The sequence below is a fragment of the Anomaloglossus baeobatrachus genome, chromosome 7 (assembly GCF_048569485.1).
Source record: "Anomaloglossus baeobatrachus isolate aAnoBae1 chromosome 7, aAnoBae1.hap1, whole genome shotgun sequence".
NCBI lineage: Eukaryota > Metazoa > Chordata > Amphibia > Anura > Aromobatidae > Anomaloglossus > Anomaloglossus baeobatrachus.
This window is the reverse complement of record NC_134359.1, coordinates 163109393-163131030: the sequence shown is the minus strand read 5'-3', so window position 1 is coordinate 163131030 and position 21638 is coordinate 163109393. Positions and strand designations below refer to the sequence as shown.

At 44.6% G+C, this 21638-nt stretch overlaps 1 protein-coding gene across 5 annotated transcripts in view; it reads right to left on the bottom strand.

Moving 5' to 3' along the window:
* The window catches only part of TRPM2 (transient receptor potential cation channel subfamily M member 2), a 2537250-nt gene that overhangs the window by 867986 nt on the left and 1647626 nt on the right, over nucleotides 1–21638 (bottom strand). For all 5 annotated transcript variants that reach the window (XM_075317785.1, XM_075317788.1, XM_075317787.1 and 2 more), the window contains one exon: nucleotides 215–302. In XM_075317785.1, coding sequence (XP_075173900.1) covers nucleotides 215–302 — 88 coding nt within the window. The remainder of the gene's footprint in view (nucleotides 1–214; nucleotides 303–21638) is intronic.

Below are 21638 nucleotides of genomic sequence, written 5' to 3'. Positions count from 1 at the left end.
AGTCTGATGCTATGTTTTGGCAATATATGGTAAATGTATTTGGAATTATTTATGTATGGTAGTATTCTTGTGCTGTGAACTTGTGGTCATGGTGAGGTGGGAGTCCATAGGTCTCTGTTAATTTCACTGCCAATATGAAGTCTTCTGTGCAATGAGAACACATTTAAATTCAAATGAGCACTGTTTTACACATAAGGGAGGAAAATATAATTACCAATAAGTGGAGCAGATTCTTTGGAGCCAAATCCATTATCCAGGAGTGTATTAACAATCCAGTTTAAAGCATTTGCAGACCTTAATGCCTGTTTAAAGAAAAATAATTGTAAGTACCAAGTTATTTTAAATATAATGACATGAAATAGCTTGAATCAATCATGGGCATATAATAGAAACTGACAAAAAGGGAAAGGATCCAGCACTAAAAATTAACTCATTTAATGCATATTAAAAATGCAAACTGTGAACATGGAGGAGACAGACAAAAAACACACCTGGAGCTGGTTTCCATGTTTCGAGGAACAACCTCTTAATCATAATCTATGATTATGAGAAAATGATCAGGTTATGATTAAGAGGTTGTTCCTCGAAACATTTTTGTCTGTGTCCTCCATATTCACAGTTTGTATTTTTAATATGCATTAAATTAGTCAATTTTCAGGGCTGGATCCTTTCCCTTTTTGTTTGTTCCCTGTTGGGGTTTTTTTCTAATCCGTGCACGTCTTGCAGGTGAGCTGTTTTTTTTTCTTTTGGCTTTATATAATAGAAGCAGCCCATGGCAGCTTCCTCACACTAATCTGCGTACATAGTTTGGTCACTCGGTGAGACATTATAAGGTGGATGGAACAATTAGAATTTTTTTATTGTCGAATGAAGAAAAATAGTTTATACCTAAAAATCAGTTTCAACTTTTATATTTCTATATTATTTTTGTGTACATTTTTTTAATTTTACTTTATCATTTTTTTATCTTCAACCTGCAATAATTTTATTTCTCATACTATATATTGCAAAACTATAGATGCTCTCATATGATGCCTCGCCAATGGCTGGTCTTCAAAGGTTGATTAAGATGACAGCCATGTGAGCAGTCAGCATGCCCCTGGCTGACATGGTAACCCATTGTCCTCATGTGATTACATCACATGGGGGATAATGGAAGTCACTGCATGAGATAACACTCAAGAAGGCTATTTAAATGCCATTGTCAGTGAATAACAGCAGCAATCAGAGCTGTTAGATGCACATGCTGACTGTACAATACAACCAGTGACTGCAAAGTCTGGAGCAGAATCTAGATCTGTTTTGTACACCCTGCATGCGACCTGTGCGGGAAATATAAGACACAGGTCACTTAGGAGTTAAAGCATAGTTCTTGCTAGAAAGATGAGGACTGTGGTGAAATCCACCCACTTTAGTTGTAAATTGCTACCTTCCCATAGTGAATGTAAGTGAATTTCATTAAATCCACAAAAATGGGCCAATTTGCAGTAAAGTCTCATATATTAAGGGATTATCTAACAAATATAATAAAATATGTAAATAAAATAAATAATACAAACTTAAAAAATGAACATTTTTCTAAAGACATTAATTTAGAAAAACGGTACACTTTATCTGGTGCACTCTGTCAGGATTTTAAATGGCACCTGGCAGGAAATTCAGCATGACAGACTGCAGATGCACTAAAACTGTCAGGCTGACTGAGATGAATGTTCATTCTCAGTCAGCTAAAGAAAGATGTTTATCTTCTTCTTTAGCAAATTGTCTCTTCCGGGGGAAAAAGAAGACAAACTCTAATGCCGTCTATTGGAAGTAGCAATCCTAAAAGGCTTGTTAAAGTGTCACTTGTGACTTTTTGGATTGCTACTTCCAATAGGAGGCGCTGGAGTTCATCTCATTCCTATCTGAAGAGACAATTTGCATATTTCCCAAAGGAGCATTGAAGCTATAAGTCTCCTCACTGGCAGAAAGATTGTTTGTCAGGTCTCCGCAAGGAGAAATGTTTTCCCCATAGATCTCTTCTCCTTTAGTTCACTCTGGTTGCTGTCCTTCATGTTGACTGAACAGAGAAATGTGTGAGGATGGCTAAATGCCTGACCACACACTGCTCTGATGTGACATTTTTCTTGTGCTTCATGCAGCCCATCAAACTGCATAATAATAATAAAGTTTATTTATATACAGTTAGGTCCAGAAATATTTGGACAGTGACACAATTTTCGCAAGTTGGGCTCTGCATGCCACCACATTGGATTTGAAATGAAATCTCTACAACAGAATTCAAGTGCAGATTGTAACGTTTAATTTGAAGGTTTGAACAAAAATATCTGATAGAAATTGTAGGAATTGTACACATTTCTTTACAAACACTCCACATTTTAGGAGGTCAAAAGTAATTAGACAAATAAACCAAACCCAAACAAAATATTTTTATTTTCAATATTTTGTTGCGAATCCTTTGGAGGCAATCACTGCCTTAAGTCTGGAACCCATGGACATCACCAAACGCTGGGTTTCCTCCTTCTTACTGCTTTGCCAGGCCTTTACAGCCGCAGCCTTCAGGTCTTGCTTGTTTGTGGGTCTTTCCGTCTTAAGTCTGGATTTGAGCAAGTGAAATGCATGCTCAATTGGGTTAAGATCTGGTGATTGACTTGGCCATTGCAGAATGTTCCACTTTTTTGCACTCATGAACTCCTGGGTAGCTTTGGCTGTATGCTTGGGGTCATTGTCCATCTGTACTATGAAGCGCCGTCCGATCAACTTTGCGGCATTTGGCTGAATCTGGGCTGAAAGTATATCCCGGTACACTTCAGAATTCATCCGGCTACTCTTGTCTGCTGTTATGTCATCAATAAACACAAGTGACCCAGTGCCATTGAAAGCCATGCATGCCCATGCTATCACGTTGCCTCCACCATGTTTTACAGAGGATGTGGTGTGCCTTGGATCATGCGCCATTCCCTTTCTTCTCCAAACTTTTTTCTTCCCGTCATTCTGGTACAGGTTGATCTTTGTCTCATCTGTCCATAGAATACTTTTCCAGAACTGAGCTGGCTTCATGAGGTGTTTTTCAGCAAATTTAACTCTGGCCTGTCTATTTTTGGAATTGATGAATGGTTTGCATCTAGATGTGAACCCTTTGTATTTACTTTCATGGAGTCTTCTCTTTACTGTTGACTTAGAGACAGATACACCTACTTCACTGAGAGTGTTCTGGACTTCAGTTGATGTTGTGAACGGGTTCTTCTTCACCAAAGAAAGTATGCGGCGATCATCCACCACTGTTGTCATCCATGGACGCCCAGGCCTTTTTGAGTTCCCAAGCTCACCAGTCAATTCCTTTTTTCTCAGAATGTACCCAACTGTTGATTTTGCTACTCCAAGCATGTCTGCTATCTCTCTGATGGATTTTTTCTTTTTTTTCAGCCTCAGTATGTTCTGCTTCACCTCAATTGAGAGTTCCTTAGACCGCATGTTGTCTGGTCACAGCAACAGCTTCCAAATGCAAAACCACACACCTGTAATCAACCCCAGACCTTTTAACTACTTCATTGATTACAGGTTAACGAGGGAGACGCCTTCAGAGTTAATTGCAGCCCTTAGAGTCCCTTGTTCAATTACTTTTGGTCCCTTGAAAAAGAGGAGGCTATGCATTACAGAGCTATGATTCCTAAACCCTTTCTCCGATTTGGATGTGAAAATTCTCATATTGCAGCTGGGAGTGTGCACTTTCAGCCCATATTATATATATAATTGTATTTCTGAACATGTTTTTGTAAACAGCTAAGATAACAAAACTTGTGTCACTGTCCAAATATTTCTGGACCTAACTGTAGCGCCAACATATTCCGCCGCACTTTGCAATCCAGTGGGAGGTTGTATAGACAAAAACAAAACAAAATAGTACATAGTTCAACAGCTACAGTAGTAATGAGGGCCCTGCTCGAAAGCTTACAATCTATGGGGAAAAAGGGGGACACAAAAAGGTGAAGCACACTTGTAGATCTGGTCGGCCATTGTTATGCTAGTTTATTGGTTACATATAAAGATGAATGATCTGGTCTTTAGACAGTAACCTTTTGGGTGCCCTTACGTACTATTGGTTGTATGTAGGATGTGAGGACAGAAATAGGAGAGAGAAGGTTATGAGTAGCATTTAGAAGGTGGGACGGGGGAGAGTTAGGTTAGTAAGGTATTATGATAAGCTTGTCTGAAGAGATGTGTTTTTAATGTGCGCTTAAAAACTTGGGGGCTGGATATTAGTCGCATTCTTTAGGGTAGTGCATTCCAGAAAACTGGCGCGGCACGAGAAAAGTCTTGGAGACGGAGGTGTGTGGTTCGTATTATGGAAGATGTTAGTCTAAGATCATTTGCGGAATGAAGGGGGCGGGTAGGATGATAGACAGAGATGAGATATATGGTGGTGCAGAGCTGTGGAGAGCTTTTTGGGTAAGGGATATGAGTTTGTATTGTATTCTGTAGCTGATAGGCAGCCAGTGTAGTGACTGGCACAAGGTGGAGGCATCGGTGAAGCGGCTGGACATAAATATGACCCTGGCTGTTGCATTCAAGATGGATTGGAGAGGGGAGAGTTTAGTCCGAGGGAGACCAATCAATAAAGAGTTGCAGTAATCCAGGCGGGAATGAATAAGCGCGACAGTAAGGGTTTTTGCATTTTCGAAAATAAGAAATGTTCGGATTCTGGAGATGTTTTTGAGATGTAGGTGGCATGTGCGAGTGAGTGATTGTATATGGGGAATGAAGGAGAGTTCTGAGTCAAATATGACCCCAAGACAGCGAGCATGCTGCTTCGGAATAATGATTAAATCATCAAAGGTAATTGAGATGTCGGGTGCAGGTTGGTTGGTAGAGGGAGGAAACACAAGAAACTCAGTTTTGGAGAGATTCAGTTTCAGATAGAGGGAGAACATGCTTTGAGAGACAGCAGACAGACAATCTCTGGTATTTTGTAACAAAGCAGGAGTGATGATTGGAGATGATGTATATAATTGGGTGTCATCAGAATAGAAATGGTATTGGAAACCGAATCTGCTGATGGTTTGTCCAATAGGGGCAGTGTATAAAGAGAAAAGGAGAGGGCCCAAGACTGAGCCTTGAGGAACCACGAAGGTGAGGGGGAGAGGAGTGGAGTAAGAGCCAGCAAAGGAAACAGTGAAGGAGTGGTCGAAGAGATAGGAGGAGAACCAGGCGAGAGCGGTGTCCTTGAGGCCAATAGAGCGGAGCATATCCACCAGGATGGGTTATGATTTATGGTAGTTACCATTGTGGAATCTTGACAGAGTGTCATAGATAAAGTATACCTTTTTGCTATATAAAGTCACTAAGGGGTCTTATTCCTTACTGCCATTTTCAAATTGCATTACGGTATAAATGGATACCCTCTGTCCCACAGGTGACATTTGTATATGACAGCTGACACCCACAGCCACTGGTCCTGACAGTATTGGAACTAATCAGGGCTGAACAACCCCTTAAATTTAGTTGTGAATTGCGGACGTGGTATATACTGGTTTAAAAGAGGGTTAAAAGACCCCTTTGACAGGACCCATATCGTTGGTATGGTACCATCGTAATTGTTGGTATGGTACCCTAAGGTCATCTTATGACCCTAGGGTATGGTGGCCTGTTAGATATTTTTTATAAGCAAAGTCTAACAGGCTCTGTCAGTAAACAACCAGTGCTTTTTTTGCGGTGGTACGCGCCGGTACGGCGTACCGGAAAATTTGAAGATTGCTGAGGGCCAGCACCTCTGGCTCTGTCCACATGGCTAATTTGTAAATTTGCTATATCATCGGCCATTGGCTGGAGCAGGGTGACCTCTGTCTCCGCCCCCCTCCGATCTGATTGGAGCTTGCATCCATGTGGCGCTATCCCTCCAATCAGATGTGGAGGGCGGTGGGACCAGTGGGTGCCCGCCCTCTTCAGGATAGCATGGACGGCGACGCTGAAGATCGCGGTCACAGCCGGTCACCCCGTTTTGCTGCCATCAGGTAAGGTATTTGCTTCCCACTGCTGTCTTCCGCTCCCCCCCCTTCGACCTCCGTTGCCCCCCGTCGTCCGATTCAAACCCCACCAACCTCCACTCCCTCACACCTCCCCTGTAATCACTGCGCTGCTCCTGCCGTCGGCGATCGGGTCTCCCAGTGCTCGCCCCTCCCCCCCCCGGCCCCCAGTGCTCACCCCTCCCCCCCGGCCCCCAGTGCTAGACAACACCCCCCCTTCTCCACCCCCTTCTCCACCTCCCGTCCGGCGCCCTGTCTGCTCCCAGGTGCTAAGCGGGAACACTAGAAAAAAAAAAATAAATCACACTTACCGGTGTGCAGCCTCCCGGGACACATCTGATCGGCTTCAGGACTTGCCGGTAATCAGCTGGTGCAGTCACGCTACGGCATCAGCTGACAGTCTAAGTCCAGCGTTGGGGCCGGCTTTTTACCGCCCAGCTGGTTTAAGCGATCAAGTGATGCTCTCAGGTGACTGCACCAGCTGATTACCGGCGGCTCCTGGCGCGATCAGACGTGTCCCGGGAGTTTGCAGACAGATTGAGTATAGGTTGTTTTTTTTGCACTGATGCATCAGCTGATTGTATAAACAGCTTTTATACAATCAGCCAATGTGTGATGTGATTCAGGTACTTGAACCTGACACATCATCTGATCGCTTTGCCTTCCAGCAGACCTCCCTGCTTCTCCCTCCAGCATACAGTACTGGATGTAGTATGTAGTAAACCATGCCCAGGACCTCCCGGCCGCCCGACAGCACGACACCAATGACAGCACCCCCTTAACCACCCCCCCGCTCCTCTAACTCGGCCGCCGGCGCCTAACAGCACCACCCCCCCCCCTCCCGCTCCTTGTCTCAGAGATGCTTACCAGCAAATATTTTTTCACAAAAAAAGCACTGAAAACAACTGACAGGTTTCCTGCACTGCTGTACATGAGTGCAGCAGTGGATGAGACCAGTGGTCAAAGTAAAAACTATTAATGTCTCATAGAGGGACTAAGTTAAGTTAAAAAAACAAAAAAGTAAAATATAACAGGTAAAAAAAAACACTCAAAAAAGTGCACACATATCTCTGTTCACCAAAGAATAAAAAAATTACAGCTTCAGAATATAAAAAAAAATAAAAATGTATTTTTTTTACTGTGTGACAGCAGCCCCAAGTGTGTGTTTGAGGTGTGCATTAAAATACATCCAAAGGTGTGTCTTTAATTAACTCAGATGTTGGCAATAAACTTATCTGAAGCTTCCAAAGACATGACATCATCATATGGGCTATACCATGTTGTTTAAATGCATAGTACTCATAGTGTATGTAAACTTTTGACTTTGCAAATAGTAATACAAATGGCTTAAAACATTCTCACTGTGTCATTATTCTGGCATTTGGCAATTATAAATAATTCTTGTACTCCTAATTGACCTAAAATAGGAAAGGTTTTTTCTGATTTCATGTCAGATAGTGAGAAAAATATGCATATATGTCCTTTTACAGAGTGTATGTACACTTCTGGTTTCAAGTGTAAATCTGGTATTGCTGTAATCGCACCGATATGAAGAAAAAAAATTGTCCTACCACTAATACCCCATGGTGAACAGCACAAAAAAATAACTATTCTTATACTGCTTCCAGATTGGTCTTTCTACCTTATGAAAATCAGAGTAAAGGCCATTTTACACGCAACAACATCAACAACGAGATATCGTTGGGGTCACAGAATTCATGACGCACATCCGGCCTCGTTAGCAACGTCGTTGCGTGTTACACCTACGAGCGACCGCTAACGATCAAAAATACTCACCTAATCGTTGATCGTTGACACGTCGTTCATTTCCCAAATATCGTTGCTGGTGCTAGACGTAGGTTGTTTGCCGTTCCTGAGGCAGCACACATCACTACGTGTGACACCCCAGGAACAATGAACAGCGTTCCTGCGTCCTCCGGCAGTGAGGTGGGTGTGTCGTTAATGCGACTGGTCTCCGCCCCTCTGCTTCTATTGGTGGGCCGCTGTGTGATGTCACTGTGACGGTGCACGAACCTCCCTCTTAAAAAAGACGTTGTTTGCCGCCCACAGTGACGTCGCTATGAAGGTAAGTATGTGTGACGCGTACCTCCGATATTGTTCGCCATGGGCAGCGATTTGCCCGTGACGCACAAACGACGGGGGCGGGTGCGATCGCTAGTGACATCACTAGCGATGTCGTAGCGTGTAAAGCGCCCTTAAGGCTCGGTTCATATTTACCGTGCACTTTCCGCTGAGAACTTATGTGGAGGTGTTCGTGTAAATCTCAAAAAACACGATTTAGACAAAACCCTCTACAGAACAACTCACTATAATAAGGCAGATGGAGCCATTTTGGACTTTTCTGGTTTCTGGTCCAACATTTTAAGCATCTATTTAGCAAACAATTGTCAAAGACCACAGTTCTGTGAACATCTTAAACAAATGGACACCACCAGAACACATGCCAAAAACAGAGAGCAAAGTTTCTCCATCTGCCTCATTACAGTGAATTTAATATAGCTATTGGCATGATGCCCGAAATAAAAATTAAAGTATAGCTGTATATTAGGCTCAAAAAGTATGGTAATAACAACTTTACTAAAAAATACTAAAGCAATGGGCATAAATTAATCATAAAAAGATCAGCGGGAACGATATAACTGTCAACAAATGTCACTAGTCAGCGCAAAATATATGATAAGAAAGAAAAAAGACTGTTGATTCAAATAAAACCGAATAATTTTATTCAAACGACTATAAAAACATGGTGATGTAGACTAATAATATAGAAAAAAGAAGCAGTGCATGTAAATGGCCTGTAGTCGACACTAAAACATCACAGGTAAATGTAACAAGTCATGGAAGATAGTGCTGCATGAAGAACCGTAACAATATATATTTTTTTAATGTCAGCAAGTCCAGTGAATAAAAATATTGAGTCAAAAACACCTGAAATAATACAAATAACTAAAAGTGAAAAAACTCTCAAAAAACTAATTAAAATAGAACTGATAAATATTAATATTATAAGTGTCAAATTTATATAAAGTGATGCACAATGTGATGCAATATAGAAGCTAAAATATACAAATACGCAAAAATTTAAGATATATTTTATGTGTATGTGCAGTGAATGATAACGTGTAATTGGATACAGTGTGATACATATACGGTACATTGAGGAAAATAAGTATTTGACACACTGTCAATTTTGAAAATTTCCCACATACAAAGAATAGAGAGTAGAGTTGAGCGCGGTTCGTGGTTCGAGGTTCTCCAGTTCTAAGCTCGAGTGATTTTGGGGCCTGTTCTAGATCGAACTAGAACTCGAGCTTTTTGCAAAAGCTCGATCGGATTCTGCGGGACTTGCACGATTTATCAGGGCTGTCCCGCACTCCCACGGCTCACAGCTGATGTCCCGGCTCCTCCCCTCAGTGGAGTGAATAAATTAAATTAAATTATCATCGCTCTGGATTTTCGGTGCGGCCGGGACTCGAACTCGTGGAGCTGTGATTCATTGTTTCAAAGGCAGCAGCTCTAACCACTGAGCTACTGCCTCTATTGAAAGCAATAGGAAGATTTTGTTATCTTGACCTCTATACTGCAGACACCAGAAGCAGGTTATTCAGCTGCAAAGATGGAGGGATAAATGGAGGGATAGAGGGATGAAAGGAGGGATAGAGGGAGGGATGGATGAATGGAGGGATAGAGGGATGAAAGGAGGGATAGAGGGAGGGATGGATGGATGATAGAGGGATGAATGGAGGGATGAATGGAGGGATAGAGGGATGAAAAGAGGGATAGAGGGAGGGATGGATGGATGATAGAGGGATGAATGGAGGGATAGAGGGATGAAAGGAGGGATAGAGGGAGGGATGGATGAATGATAGAGGGATGAAAAGAGGGATGAATGGAGGGATAGAAGGAGGGATGAATGGAGGGATAGAGGGATGGATGGATGGATGATAGAGGGATGAATGGAGGGATAGAGGGAGGGATGGATGATAGAGGGATGAATGGAGGGATAGAGGGATGGATGGATGATAGAGGGATGAATGGAGGGATAGAAGGAGGGATGAAAGGAGGGATAGAGGGATGAAAGGAGGGATAGAGGGATGGATGGATGATAGAGGGATGAATGGAGGAATGAATGGAGGGATAGAGGGAGGGATGGATGCATGGATGATAGAGGGATGAATGGAGGGATAGAGGGATGGATGGATGGATGATAGAGGGATGAATGGAGGGATAGAGGGAGGGATGGATGGATGATAGAGGGATGAATGGAGGGATGAATGGAGGGATGAATGGAGGGATAGAGAGAGGGATGGATGGATGATAGAGGGATGAATGGAGGGATAGATGGAGGGATGGATGGATGATAGAGGGATGAATGGAGGGATAGAAGGAGGGATGAATGGAGGGATAGAGGGATGAAAGGAGGGATAGAGGGATGAAAGGAGGGATAGAGGGAGGGATGGATGGATGATAGAGGGATGAATGGAGGGATGAATGGAGGGATAGAGGGAGGGATGGATGCATGGATGATAGAGGGATGAATGGAGGGATAGAGGGATGGATGGATGGATGCTAGAGGGATGAATGGAGGGATAGAGGGATGGATGGATGATAGAGGGATGAAAGGAGGGATAGAGGGATGGATGGATGATAGAGGGATGAATGGAGGGATGAATGGAGGGATAGAGGGAGGGATGGATGCATGGATGATAGAGGGATGAATGGAGGGATAGTGGGATGGATGGATGATAGAGGGATGAATGGAGGGATAGAGGGAGGGATGGATGATAGAGGGATGAATGGAGGGATAGAGGGAGGGATGAATGGAGGGATAGAGGCAGGGATGGATGGATGATAGAGGGATGAATGGAGGGATGAATGGAGGGATAGAGGGAGGGATGGATGGATGATAGAGGGATGAATGGAGGGATAGAGGGAGGGATGGATGGATGATAGAGGGATGAATGGAGGGATAGAGGGAGGGATGAATGGAGGGATAGAGGCAGGGATGGATGGATGATAGAGGGATGAATGGAGGGATAGAAGGAGGGATGAATGGAGGGATAGAGGCAGGGATGGATGGATGATAGAGGGATGAATGGAGGGATGAATGGAGGGATAGAGGGAGGGATGGATGGATGGATGATAGAGGGATGGATAGAGGGATGGATGGATGATAGAGGGATGAATGGAGGGATAGAGGGAGGGAGGGATGGATGGATGATAGAGGGATGAATGGAGGGATAGAGGGATGAAAGGAGGGATAGAGGGATGGATGGATGATAGAGGGATGAATGGAGGGATAGAGGGAGGGATGGATGGATGATAGAGGGATGAATGGAGGGATGAATGGAGGGATAGAAGGAGGGATGAATGGAGGGATAGAGGGATGAAAGGAGGGATAGAGGGAGGGATGGATGCATGGATGATAGAGGGATGAATGGAGGGATAGAGGGAGGGATGGATGCATGGATGATAGAGGGATGAATGGAGGGATAGAGGGATGAATGGAGGGATAGAGGGAGGGATAGAGGGAGGGATGGGTGGATGAATGGAGGGATAGAGGGAGGGTTAGAGGGATGAATGGAGGGATGAATGGAGAGATGAATGGAGAGATAGAGGGAGGGATGGATGATAGTGGGATGGATGGATGATAGAGGGATGGATGATAGAGGGATATATAGATACACGACAGATAATAGATAGAGATAGAATCATAGATAGAATCATAGATAGATAGAATCATAGATAGATAGATAGAATCATAGATAGATAGATAGAGGGATAGAGATAGATAGATAAATAGATAGATAAATACTGTATCTCAATGTTGGTGAAAGAGTCAGATTCATTTGTTCCCATAAAACTACTATAAAGAAATGAGGAAAAAAATACAAATACAATTTTTTTTTTTTTATTATTTTTTTTTTTATCTTCACCACCTTGGATTCAAACCAGCAACGTTCAAAACTTGTGTCCAGCAGCCTCCTGGCTTTCCTAGCTGCTCTAGCTGTTGAGCCACTAGGATTGATGATGTCAGAGGGAGGATTTCACATAAATGAACCTACAATGCAGCCATCTCTATGTCCTGTATTCTAGAGGGAGAGGAAAAGAGGATTTTTTTTCTTCTAATAAAGTTACTAAAAATAATAAAAAAAATAGAATAATGTAATTTTATTGCACTTTTTTATAAAATAATAAACATCACAAATCAGCAAATAAAAGGGACATATTTGGTGTCCCTGTAATCGTAATGACCTGAACAACACAGCGATCAGGATTATTTATGGGGATCGGTAAATGGCGGGAAAAAAAAGGCGCAATTTATTATTTTTCTTTATTAAAACCCATAAAAATTGTAATAAAAATGGATCACTGAGGCCGTGTTCACACATAGCGTAAATGCTGCATTTTTTTCTGCAGGTGTCCGCGCCACGAGTGCAATAACAATGTTCTCTGATTATTGCGTGTTTGCGGTATTTTTTATACATTGCCCCCCTTATTTGATACATGTTTGTTGCTGATGTGAATCCTGAAGCTTATAAAGAAAGAAACACCAAATCCGCACCGTTCAGCGGCGTCTTTCCACGCACCAGGGGCGGAGATTTCAGGACGTCTCATCCACTTTGCTTGGACAATTAGTCCATATTCACATGTAGTGTAAATGCTGCATATTTTTCTGCTGTTTCTTTGCACATTTATTCTGCTGTGTTTAATTGTCCAAGTAAAGTGTATGTGGTTCCATGAAAAGACGCCGCTGAATTCTGTGGTTTTCGGGGGGGGGGGGGTTCTCTGGAGGTTTCTATGTGGAGCTTAAAAAATGCAGGAAAAAGCTTCTCTGTACAGTAAAAACACTTAAAAACGCAGATTCACATCTGCACCAAAAATGCATTAAATAATGGAGAAAAGGCAGAAAAAATGCAGAAAAAATGGAAAAAACAGAGAAGATTGTTATTGTGTAGTTTGGTGCAGACAGAAACAAAAAGAAACAGAATTTATGCAACGTGTGAACACAGATTGATAGGCACAAATAAGCAACATGTCATATAGTGACACAGAAATATAAAAAAATTCTGACTGCTATGAATATGAATGAACAGTCCGGGGCATCTGCTGAATGACCCTTACTTCCAAATGGGTGTGGCTAGGGGTGTGGCTAGGGGCGTGGTCAAAATTTGCCGCATACTTTGTCCCTCTTTCCTTTCTTGAAAAGTTGGGAGGTATGCATACCCACAATCCTGGCACTGTACCCTCCTGTCCTCTGCACACTCCAACTCATTATAACTAAGCCATTATACTAGCAAACACTCAGTGTACCTAGTGGCATCCTAAACGTGGCTATTGGACTTTGCTATAGTCCCACTAGTGCAAAGACATTTGCAGAGCGCGTCGGCCTGCATTGCACACTCCAACTCATTATAACTAAGCCATTATACTAGCAAACACTCAGTGTACCTAGTGCCATCCTAAACGTGGCTATTGTACTTTTGTCTATTCACACTATTGTAAAGATATTTGCAGCACGTCTGCCTGCATTGCACACTCCAACTCATTATAACTAAGCCATTATACTAGCAAACAGTCAGTGTACCTAGTGCCATCCTAAACGTGGCTATTGTACTTTTGTCTATTCACACTATTGTAAAGATATTTGCAGCACATTTGCCTGCATTGCACACTCCAACTTTTTTAAACTAAGCCATTATACTAGCAAACACTCAGTGTACCTAGTGGCATCCTAAACGTGGCTATTGTACTTTTGTCTATTCACACTATTGTCAAGATATTTGCAGCACGTCTGCCTGAATTGCACACTCAAACTTTTTTAAACTAAGCCATTATACTAGCAAACACTCAGTGTACCTAGTGGCATCCTAAACGTGGCTATTGTACGTTTGTCTATTCACACTATTGTAAAGATATTTGCAGCACGTCTGCCTGCATTGCACACTCCAACTCATTATAACTAAGCCATTATACTAGCAAACAGTCAGTGTACCTAGTGGCATCCTAAACGTGGCTATTGTACTTTTGTCTATTCACACTATTGTAAAGATATTTGCAGCACGTCTGCCTGCATTGCACACTCCAACTCATTATAACTAAGCCATTATACTAGCAAACAGTCAGTGTACCTAGTGGCATCCTAAACCTTTCTATTGTACTTTTGTCTATTCACACTATTGTAAAGATATTTGCAGCACGTCTGCCTGCATTGCACACTCCAACTTTTTTAAACTAAGCCATTATACTAGCAAACAGTCAGTGTACCTAGTGCCATCCTAAACGTGGCTATTGTACTTTTGTCTAGTCACACTAGTGCAAATCTATGTGCAGCACCTCTGCATGACACCCTCCTGCTCTGTTTTTAACCCCTTCACGACCGCGGGCCGTAAAATTACGTCCTATTTTAACGTGACTTAACGACCAGGGACGTAATTTTACGGCCTAAACTTCATTTGATTGCCGTGGCCATAGCAACGGCTTTCAAATGATGTCCCCTGCTGTTTCTTACAGCAGGGGACCTTTGCTTGACCCCAGGGGGGGCGGCATCGCCACCCCCTATCGACGATCGATGTGATTGGCTGTTCAAATCTGAACCGCCAACCACATCGATCGCACTAATTTCGGCAAAAATAATGCCCGAATTAGTGCGATCCTGTGAGATCCAGCTATGAGATGCCGCAGCTGCAGCAGCATATCATAGGTGGACCTCAAACATGCCGCCCCCAGCCCCTGCAGCACTGATTGGAGCGATCGTGCTATGACGCGCAATCGCTCCAATCAGTGTGCAGTGGGGCGGTCTGATCTGCCGGTGGCCGCCCTCCCCAGGCCTGTGCTGGCCTGTGAGCCCTCCCCCAACATGTCTGCAGCGTGGAGTGGCTGGTACTTTTGGTACCACGCCACCGCTGCTGCTGCCGCCGCCGCCTCTGATGTCTCCGCCGCTGCAGCTCTAATGGTAAGTATTCCGCTCCCTGCGCGCTCCCGTGAAGGCCCCTGCGCGCTCCCGTGAAGGCCCCTGCGCGCTCCCGTGAAGGCCCCTGCCCGTGCCCCCCCCGATCTGCCCCCCTACGCCCCGATCTGCCCCCCTACGCCCCGATCTGCCCCCCCGGCATCCCGATCTGCTACCACCGCTGCTGCTGCAAAGTGAGTACTGTGCTCACTTTGCAGCCCGTGCGCGCTCCCGTGGTGCCCCTGCGCGCTGCCGTGATAGCCCCTGCCGTGCCCCCCCCGCGATCTGCTCCCCCCAACCCCCCCCCCCCGACATCCCGATCCGCTCCCCCCGCGATCTGACTGCCTCCCCCATTATTTCTATTCTGCTTCTGCAGCTCCCTCTCCGGTCTCCCCCTCTGCTCTCCCCCCCCTCCCCCTCTGCTCTCCCCCCCTCCCCCTCTGCTCTCCCCCTCTGCTCTCCCCCCTCCCCCTCTGCTCTCACCCCCCCCCCCTCTCCCCCTCTGCTCTCCCCCGACGTCCTCTTACCTGTCTTCACCGGCCTGATCACATCTGCGTCCATCGCTGGGTCCTTCCTGGGCATTCTGCTGATCTGCCTGCTGCTCCTGTAAAGCTGTCCATCTCTCTGCCATCTGTTCCTCTGCAGCTCTTCTGGTCAGTGATCCTCCTGCTAGTCCTGTGGGTACTGTGAGTATAACTTTTTTTTTTTTTTTCCGTATCCCCTGTCCATTTTTACACCTCATCCGTCCGTGCGTCCCGCCAAGCGCTGATCAGGGATGCAGATAACGGATCGGCATCCCTGCTCAATTTTTGGCGTGACTTTTTTTTCCGTATCCCCGACGCTTTTTGTATCGCATCCGTCCGTGCGTCCCGCCAAGCGCTGATCAGGGATGCAGATAACGGATCGGCATCCATGGTCAATTTTTGGCGTGACTTTTTTTTCCGTATTCACGACGCTTTTTGTATCGCATCCGTCCGTGCGTCCCGCCGAGCGCTGATCAGGGATGCAGATAACGGATCGGCATCCCTGCTCAATTTTTGGCGTGACTTTTTTTTCCGTATCCCCGACGCTTTTTGTATCGCATCCGTCCGTGCGTCCCGCCAAGCGCTGATCAGGGATGCATATAACGGATCGGCATCCATGGTCAATTTTTGGCGTGACTTTTTTCCGTATTTGCGACGCTTTTTGTATCGCATCCGTCCGTGCATCCCGCCGAGCGCTGATTAGGGATGCAGATAACGGATCGGCATCCCTGCTCAATTTTTGGCGTGACTTTTTTCCGTATTCACGACGCTTTTTGTATCGCATCCGTCCGTGCGCCCCGCCGAGCGCTGATTAGGGATGCAGATAACGGATCGGCATCCCTGCTCAATTTTTGGCGTGACTTTTTTCCGTATTTGCGACGCTTTTTGTATCGCATCCGTCCGTGCGTCCCGCCAAGCGCTGATCAGGGATGCACATAACGTATCTGCATCCATGGTCAATTTTTGGCGTGACTTTTTTTTTTACGTATCCCCGACGCTTTTTTTTATCGCATCCGACCGTGCGTCCTGCAGCGGCCGATCAGTGCACTGCGTCTGTGCGTTTGAAAAGTCAAATGGCGCTCCTTCTCTTCTGAGCCCCGCCATGCGCTCAAACAATTACTTTCCACCACATATGAGGTATCTGCGTACTCAGGAGAAAATGCACAATACATTTTATGGTGCATTTTTTCCTGTTACCCTTGTGAAAAAAAAAGCTACCTAGTTGAAGCAACCGTTTTGTGGTAAAAAAAAAAAAATTCTTTTCACGGCTCAACGCTATAAACTTCTGTGAAGCCCCCAGGTGTTCAAAGTGCTCACCAAACATCTAGAAAAAATATTTGAGGGCTCTAGTTTCCAAAATGGTGTCACTTGTGGGGGAGCTCCACTGTTTAGGCACCATAGGGGGTCTCCAAACGTGACATGGCGTCCGCTAATGATTCCAACCAATTTTGCTGTCAAATGGCGCTCCTTCTCTTCTTAGCCCCGCCATGCGCCCAAACAATTACTTTCCACCACATATGAGGTATCTGCGTACTCAGGAGAAATTGCACAATACATTTTATGGTGCATTTTTTCCTGATAGCCTTGTGAAAAAAAAAGCTACCTAGTTGAAGCAACCGTTTTGTGGTAAAAAAAATTTTTTTTCTTTTCACGGCTCAACGCTATAAACTTTTGTGAAGCCCCCAGGTGTTCAAAGTGCTCACCAAACATCTAGAGAAATTATTTGAGGGCTCTAGTTTCCAAAATGGTGTCACTTGTGGGGGAGCTCCACTGTTTAGGCACCATAGGGGGTCTCCAAACGTGACATGGTGTCCGCTAATGATTCCAACCAATTTTGCTGTCAAATGGCGCTCCTTCTCTTCTGAGCCCCGCCATGCGCCCAAACAATTACTTTCCACCACATATGAGGTATCTGCGTACTCAGGAGAAAATGCACAATACATTTTATGGTGCATTTTTTCCTGTTACCCATGTGAAAAAAAAAGCTACCTAGTTGAAGCAACCGTTTTGTGGTAAAAAATTTTTTTTTTCTTTTCACGGCTCAACGCTATAAACTTTTGTGAAGCCCCCAGGGGTTCAAAGTGCTCACCAAACATCTAGAAAAATTATTTGAGGTCTCTAGTTTCCAAAATGGGGTCACTTGTGGGGGAGCTCCATTGTTTAGGCACCTCAGGGGGTCTTCAAACCCGACATGGCGTCCGCTAACAGGTGCAGCTAATTTTGCACTCAAAAATTCAAATGGCGCTCCTTGCCTTCCGAGCACTGCTGTGTGTCCAAACATTTGATTTCCACCACATATGAGGTATCTGCGTACTCAGGAGAAAATGCACAATACATTTTATGGTGCATTTTTTCCTGTTACCCTTGTGAAAAAAAAAGCTACCTAGTTGAAGCAACCGTTTTGTGGTAAAAAAAAATTTTTTTCTTTTCACGGCTCAACGCTATAAACTTTTGTGAAGCCCCCAGGGGTTCAAAGTGCTCACAGAACATCTAGAAAAATTATTTGAGGCCTCTAGTTTCCAAAATGGGGTCACTTGTGGGGGAGCTCCATTGTTTAGGCACCTCAGGGGGTCTTCAAACCCGACATGGCGTCCGCTAACAGGTGCAGCTAATTTTGCACTCAAAAATTCAAATGGCGCTCCTTGCCTTCCGAGCACTGCTGTGTGTCCAAACATTTGATTTCCACCACATATGAGGTATCTGCGTACTCAGGAGAAAATGCACAATACATTTTATGGTGCATTTTTTCCTGTTACCCTTGTGAAAAAAAAAGCTACCTAGTTGAAGCAACCGTTTTGTGGTAAAAATTTTTTTTTTCTTTTCACGGCTCAACGCTATAAACTTTTGTGAAGCCCCCAGGGGTTCAAAGTGCTCACCAAACATCTAGAAAAATTATTTGAGGCCTCTAGTTTCCAAAATGGGGTCACTTATGGGGGAGCTCCATTGTTTAGGCACCTCAGGGGGTCTTCAAACCCGACATGGCGTCCGCTAATGAGTGCAGCTAATTTTGCGTTCAAAAATTCAAATGGCGCTCCTTCCCTTCCGAGCTCTGCCGTGCGCCCAAACAATTGATTTTTACCACATATGGGGTATCAGCGTACTCAGGAGAACATGCACAATAAATTGTATTGTGTACTTTCTCTTTTCTCCCTTGTAAAAATGAAAATTTTATGGCTAAAGTAACATTTTTGTGTTAAAAAGTAAAATTTTCATTTTTTCCTTCCACATTGCTTTGGTTCCTGTGAAGCACATAAAGGGTTAATAATCTTATTGGATGTGGTTTTGAGCAGTGTGAGGGGTGTAGTTTTTAGAATGGGGTCACTTTTGGGTATTTTCTGTCACCTCGGCCTCTCAAAGTCACTTCAAATGTGATGTGGTCCCTAAAAAAATTATTTTGTAAATTTTGTTGGAAAAATGAGAATTTGCTGATGACCTTTGACCCCTTCTAACTTCCTAACGGAAAAAAAATTTGTTTCGAAAATTGCGCTGATGTAAAGTAGACAAGTGGGAAAGCTTATTTAGTAACTATTTTGTGTGACATATCTCTCAGATTTATGGGCATAAATTTTCAAAGTTTGAAATTTGCGAAATTTTCAAAATTTTCGCCAAATTTCCTAAATTTTCACAAATAAACGCAAAAAATATCGGCCTAAATTTACCACTGACATGAAGTACAATATGTCACGAAAAAACAATGTCAGAATCGTCAGGATCCGTTGAAGCGTTCCAGAGTTATAACCTGTCAAAGTGACACTGGTCAGAATTGCAAAAAATAGCCCGGTCATTAGGGTGTTTTAGTGGCCGGGGGTGAAGGGGTTAATAAGCTATAATGATAGCACAAAATACTGCCATTTAGTGGCATCATGGAACTGGCTGTTGTATTCCATTAGTGCCCCACTGGTGACAAGCTATTTCTAGCACCTCTACATGACACCCTCATGCACATTTTGCTACGCTAATGTTATAGCAAACTCATGGAATTCATTGCTGCATTTCATAATTCGGAGGGATAGAAAGTCAGGCTTCCTTTAGCTTTTCCTTCTGTTCATAGACAGCATCTCCAAGATCAATTTCCCCTCCACGTCTAAGTGTGGAGAGGCAGCTAGTGCGCATGCGTGTGCCGATTTACCCCAGCTGCAGCATAATTACAGTGTTTCGCCTAGTGAGTATGCTCAGCCTGACTGTGTTATTCCTGACGCTAAGTCTTCTTTTCGGGATACAGCGCATGCTCCCACACTAAGTGTGAAAAGCCTCTTTGCACAGGTGCTTGCATTCCGTGCCGGGTCTAAGTCCTGTTTTGTGCCTAGACACCATGCTAAAGCTGATAGTCTTTTTCCAGAGACTGTATTTCATGCTACTGAGCATGCTCAGGCACTTCCTGCATCAGAGACTAGGTCCGGTAATGAACTCTTTGGCCCTGGCCCTGATGTGGGGGTCCCATATAGACCACAGGGCATCAGGTGTCCTCCCAAATGGCTTGCAGAGGCCCACACCTATGACTTGTCACCGCATTATTGATGGTCAGACGATGACTGGTGAGGTGTTTGGGTCATGGCAGCCATGAGGTCATCATTGAAGTTGCGGTTCCAAATAGGACGCTAGTTATGCCACTCATGACGTGTCACTCTACTTTTGTCTCCAGGAGGTGCATTGTGGTTCACCCTGGTTTGGGGCGGACCCAGGTTATAAAAGGGGCTGGAGCCAACAAGGAGGTGCGCAGTCTTCTATTATGCTCCGAAAGAGCACACCTCCATGTGTTGAACCCATTGCGGCTTTAGGCCAGAGGTAGGCAGGGATAGGGTGTCGATGCAGGCCACCACCACAGTTGGTAACGCAGAACGGTTAAGACCAGCTCCTGTCCTACCAGTCCTGCTTGTGCAGCCCAGTGGCATTAACAGGCCTGCTGCTGCTGATGCGCCTGCTGTCCACAGGTGTGCCCCTACGCACACGGTCAGCGTACTCAATGGCCCCTGTGTTGTTAACAGGGAGTTCCTGGGCTGGGTGGGCATGTGGACCCTGTGACGCTAACAGGGCTCACAGTCTCCAGATCCGAATGGCGTCTAACTCGGTTCAGGCTACTATTAGTTTCATAGCCACACAGCTCTGTATCCTCCACCAAACCTTCCAGTTGCCAACTTCTCCTTTTCCAACTGGGAGCACGGTGGACACTGACTGCTGATGGGGATATATACCTTTCTCTTTCTTTTCTTATTAATTTTCGTTATATAGCGGTCACAGATTATATACCACTTTATCCAAATCTGCCAGTCCCACTGTAACAGATGGTGTTTCTTCAGCAAATGTTACAGTTGCTTAACCACCAAATCCACGGACCAAAACTTTTTTCCCCTTTCCAACACACCTGTTCCCCTTTCCAACAGCATCTGTCCTTTTTCAACTCATTTTGGTATATGACCAAAAGTGCAACTGTGCAGGGACACCGTACTCAACGCCATCTCAGCACAGCAGCCATCCCTCAGTCCCTCCGATGTGGACAAGTAAAAGACCATTTCCTCCTATCCATGACAAAGCGTTGAGATTCACTCTGTGCAGCACTGGTGTTTAGTGGAAAAGTAGATCTAAGATTGCGTACCACATTCTGCAGATACTCCTGTATACGTGTGTTCATTTCTATGGCAGGAATTAGTTCGCCAAATTTTGTCTTGTACCGGGGATCTAACAGTGTGGCAACCCAGTATTCAGGATTACTTCAAATTCATACAATCCGAGGGTCATGTAGGTAGTGCAGCAAGAAGGCACTCATGTGTCTTGTGCATCCAGGAGGACCAAGTCCTTGGTGTGTTGGTGGCAGAGAGGTGAGAATCGTGCATCCTTCCTCTGCCCTCTCCCCACAACCTCGCACAACCGAAATGTGAGCAAGCTCTCACTCATCTGCTGAGTCTTCCATGCCCATCGCCAGTTCCTCCTCCATTTCTTCATGGGCTCCTGCACTTTCATCAACACTTTTTGCTGATACTATGCGCCCTTGTTAATCCCTCTCCCTCACCATGAATGCCGCATAGGTGCCGCTGACCATCTGGACCTCGTAGATCTTGTTATGCCTTCCGCATATGACTCCTCCTGTACTTCCTCCCCTTCCTCTTGTCCCAACACCTGACT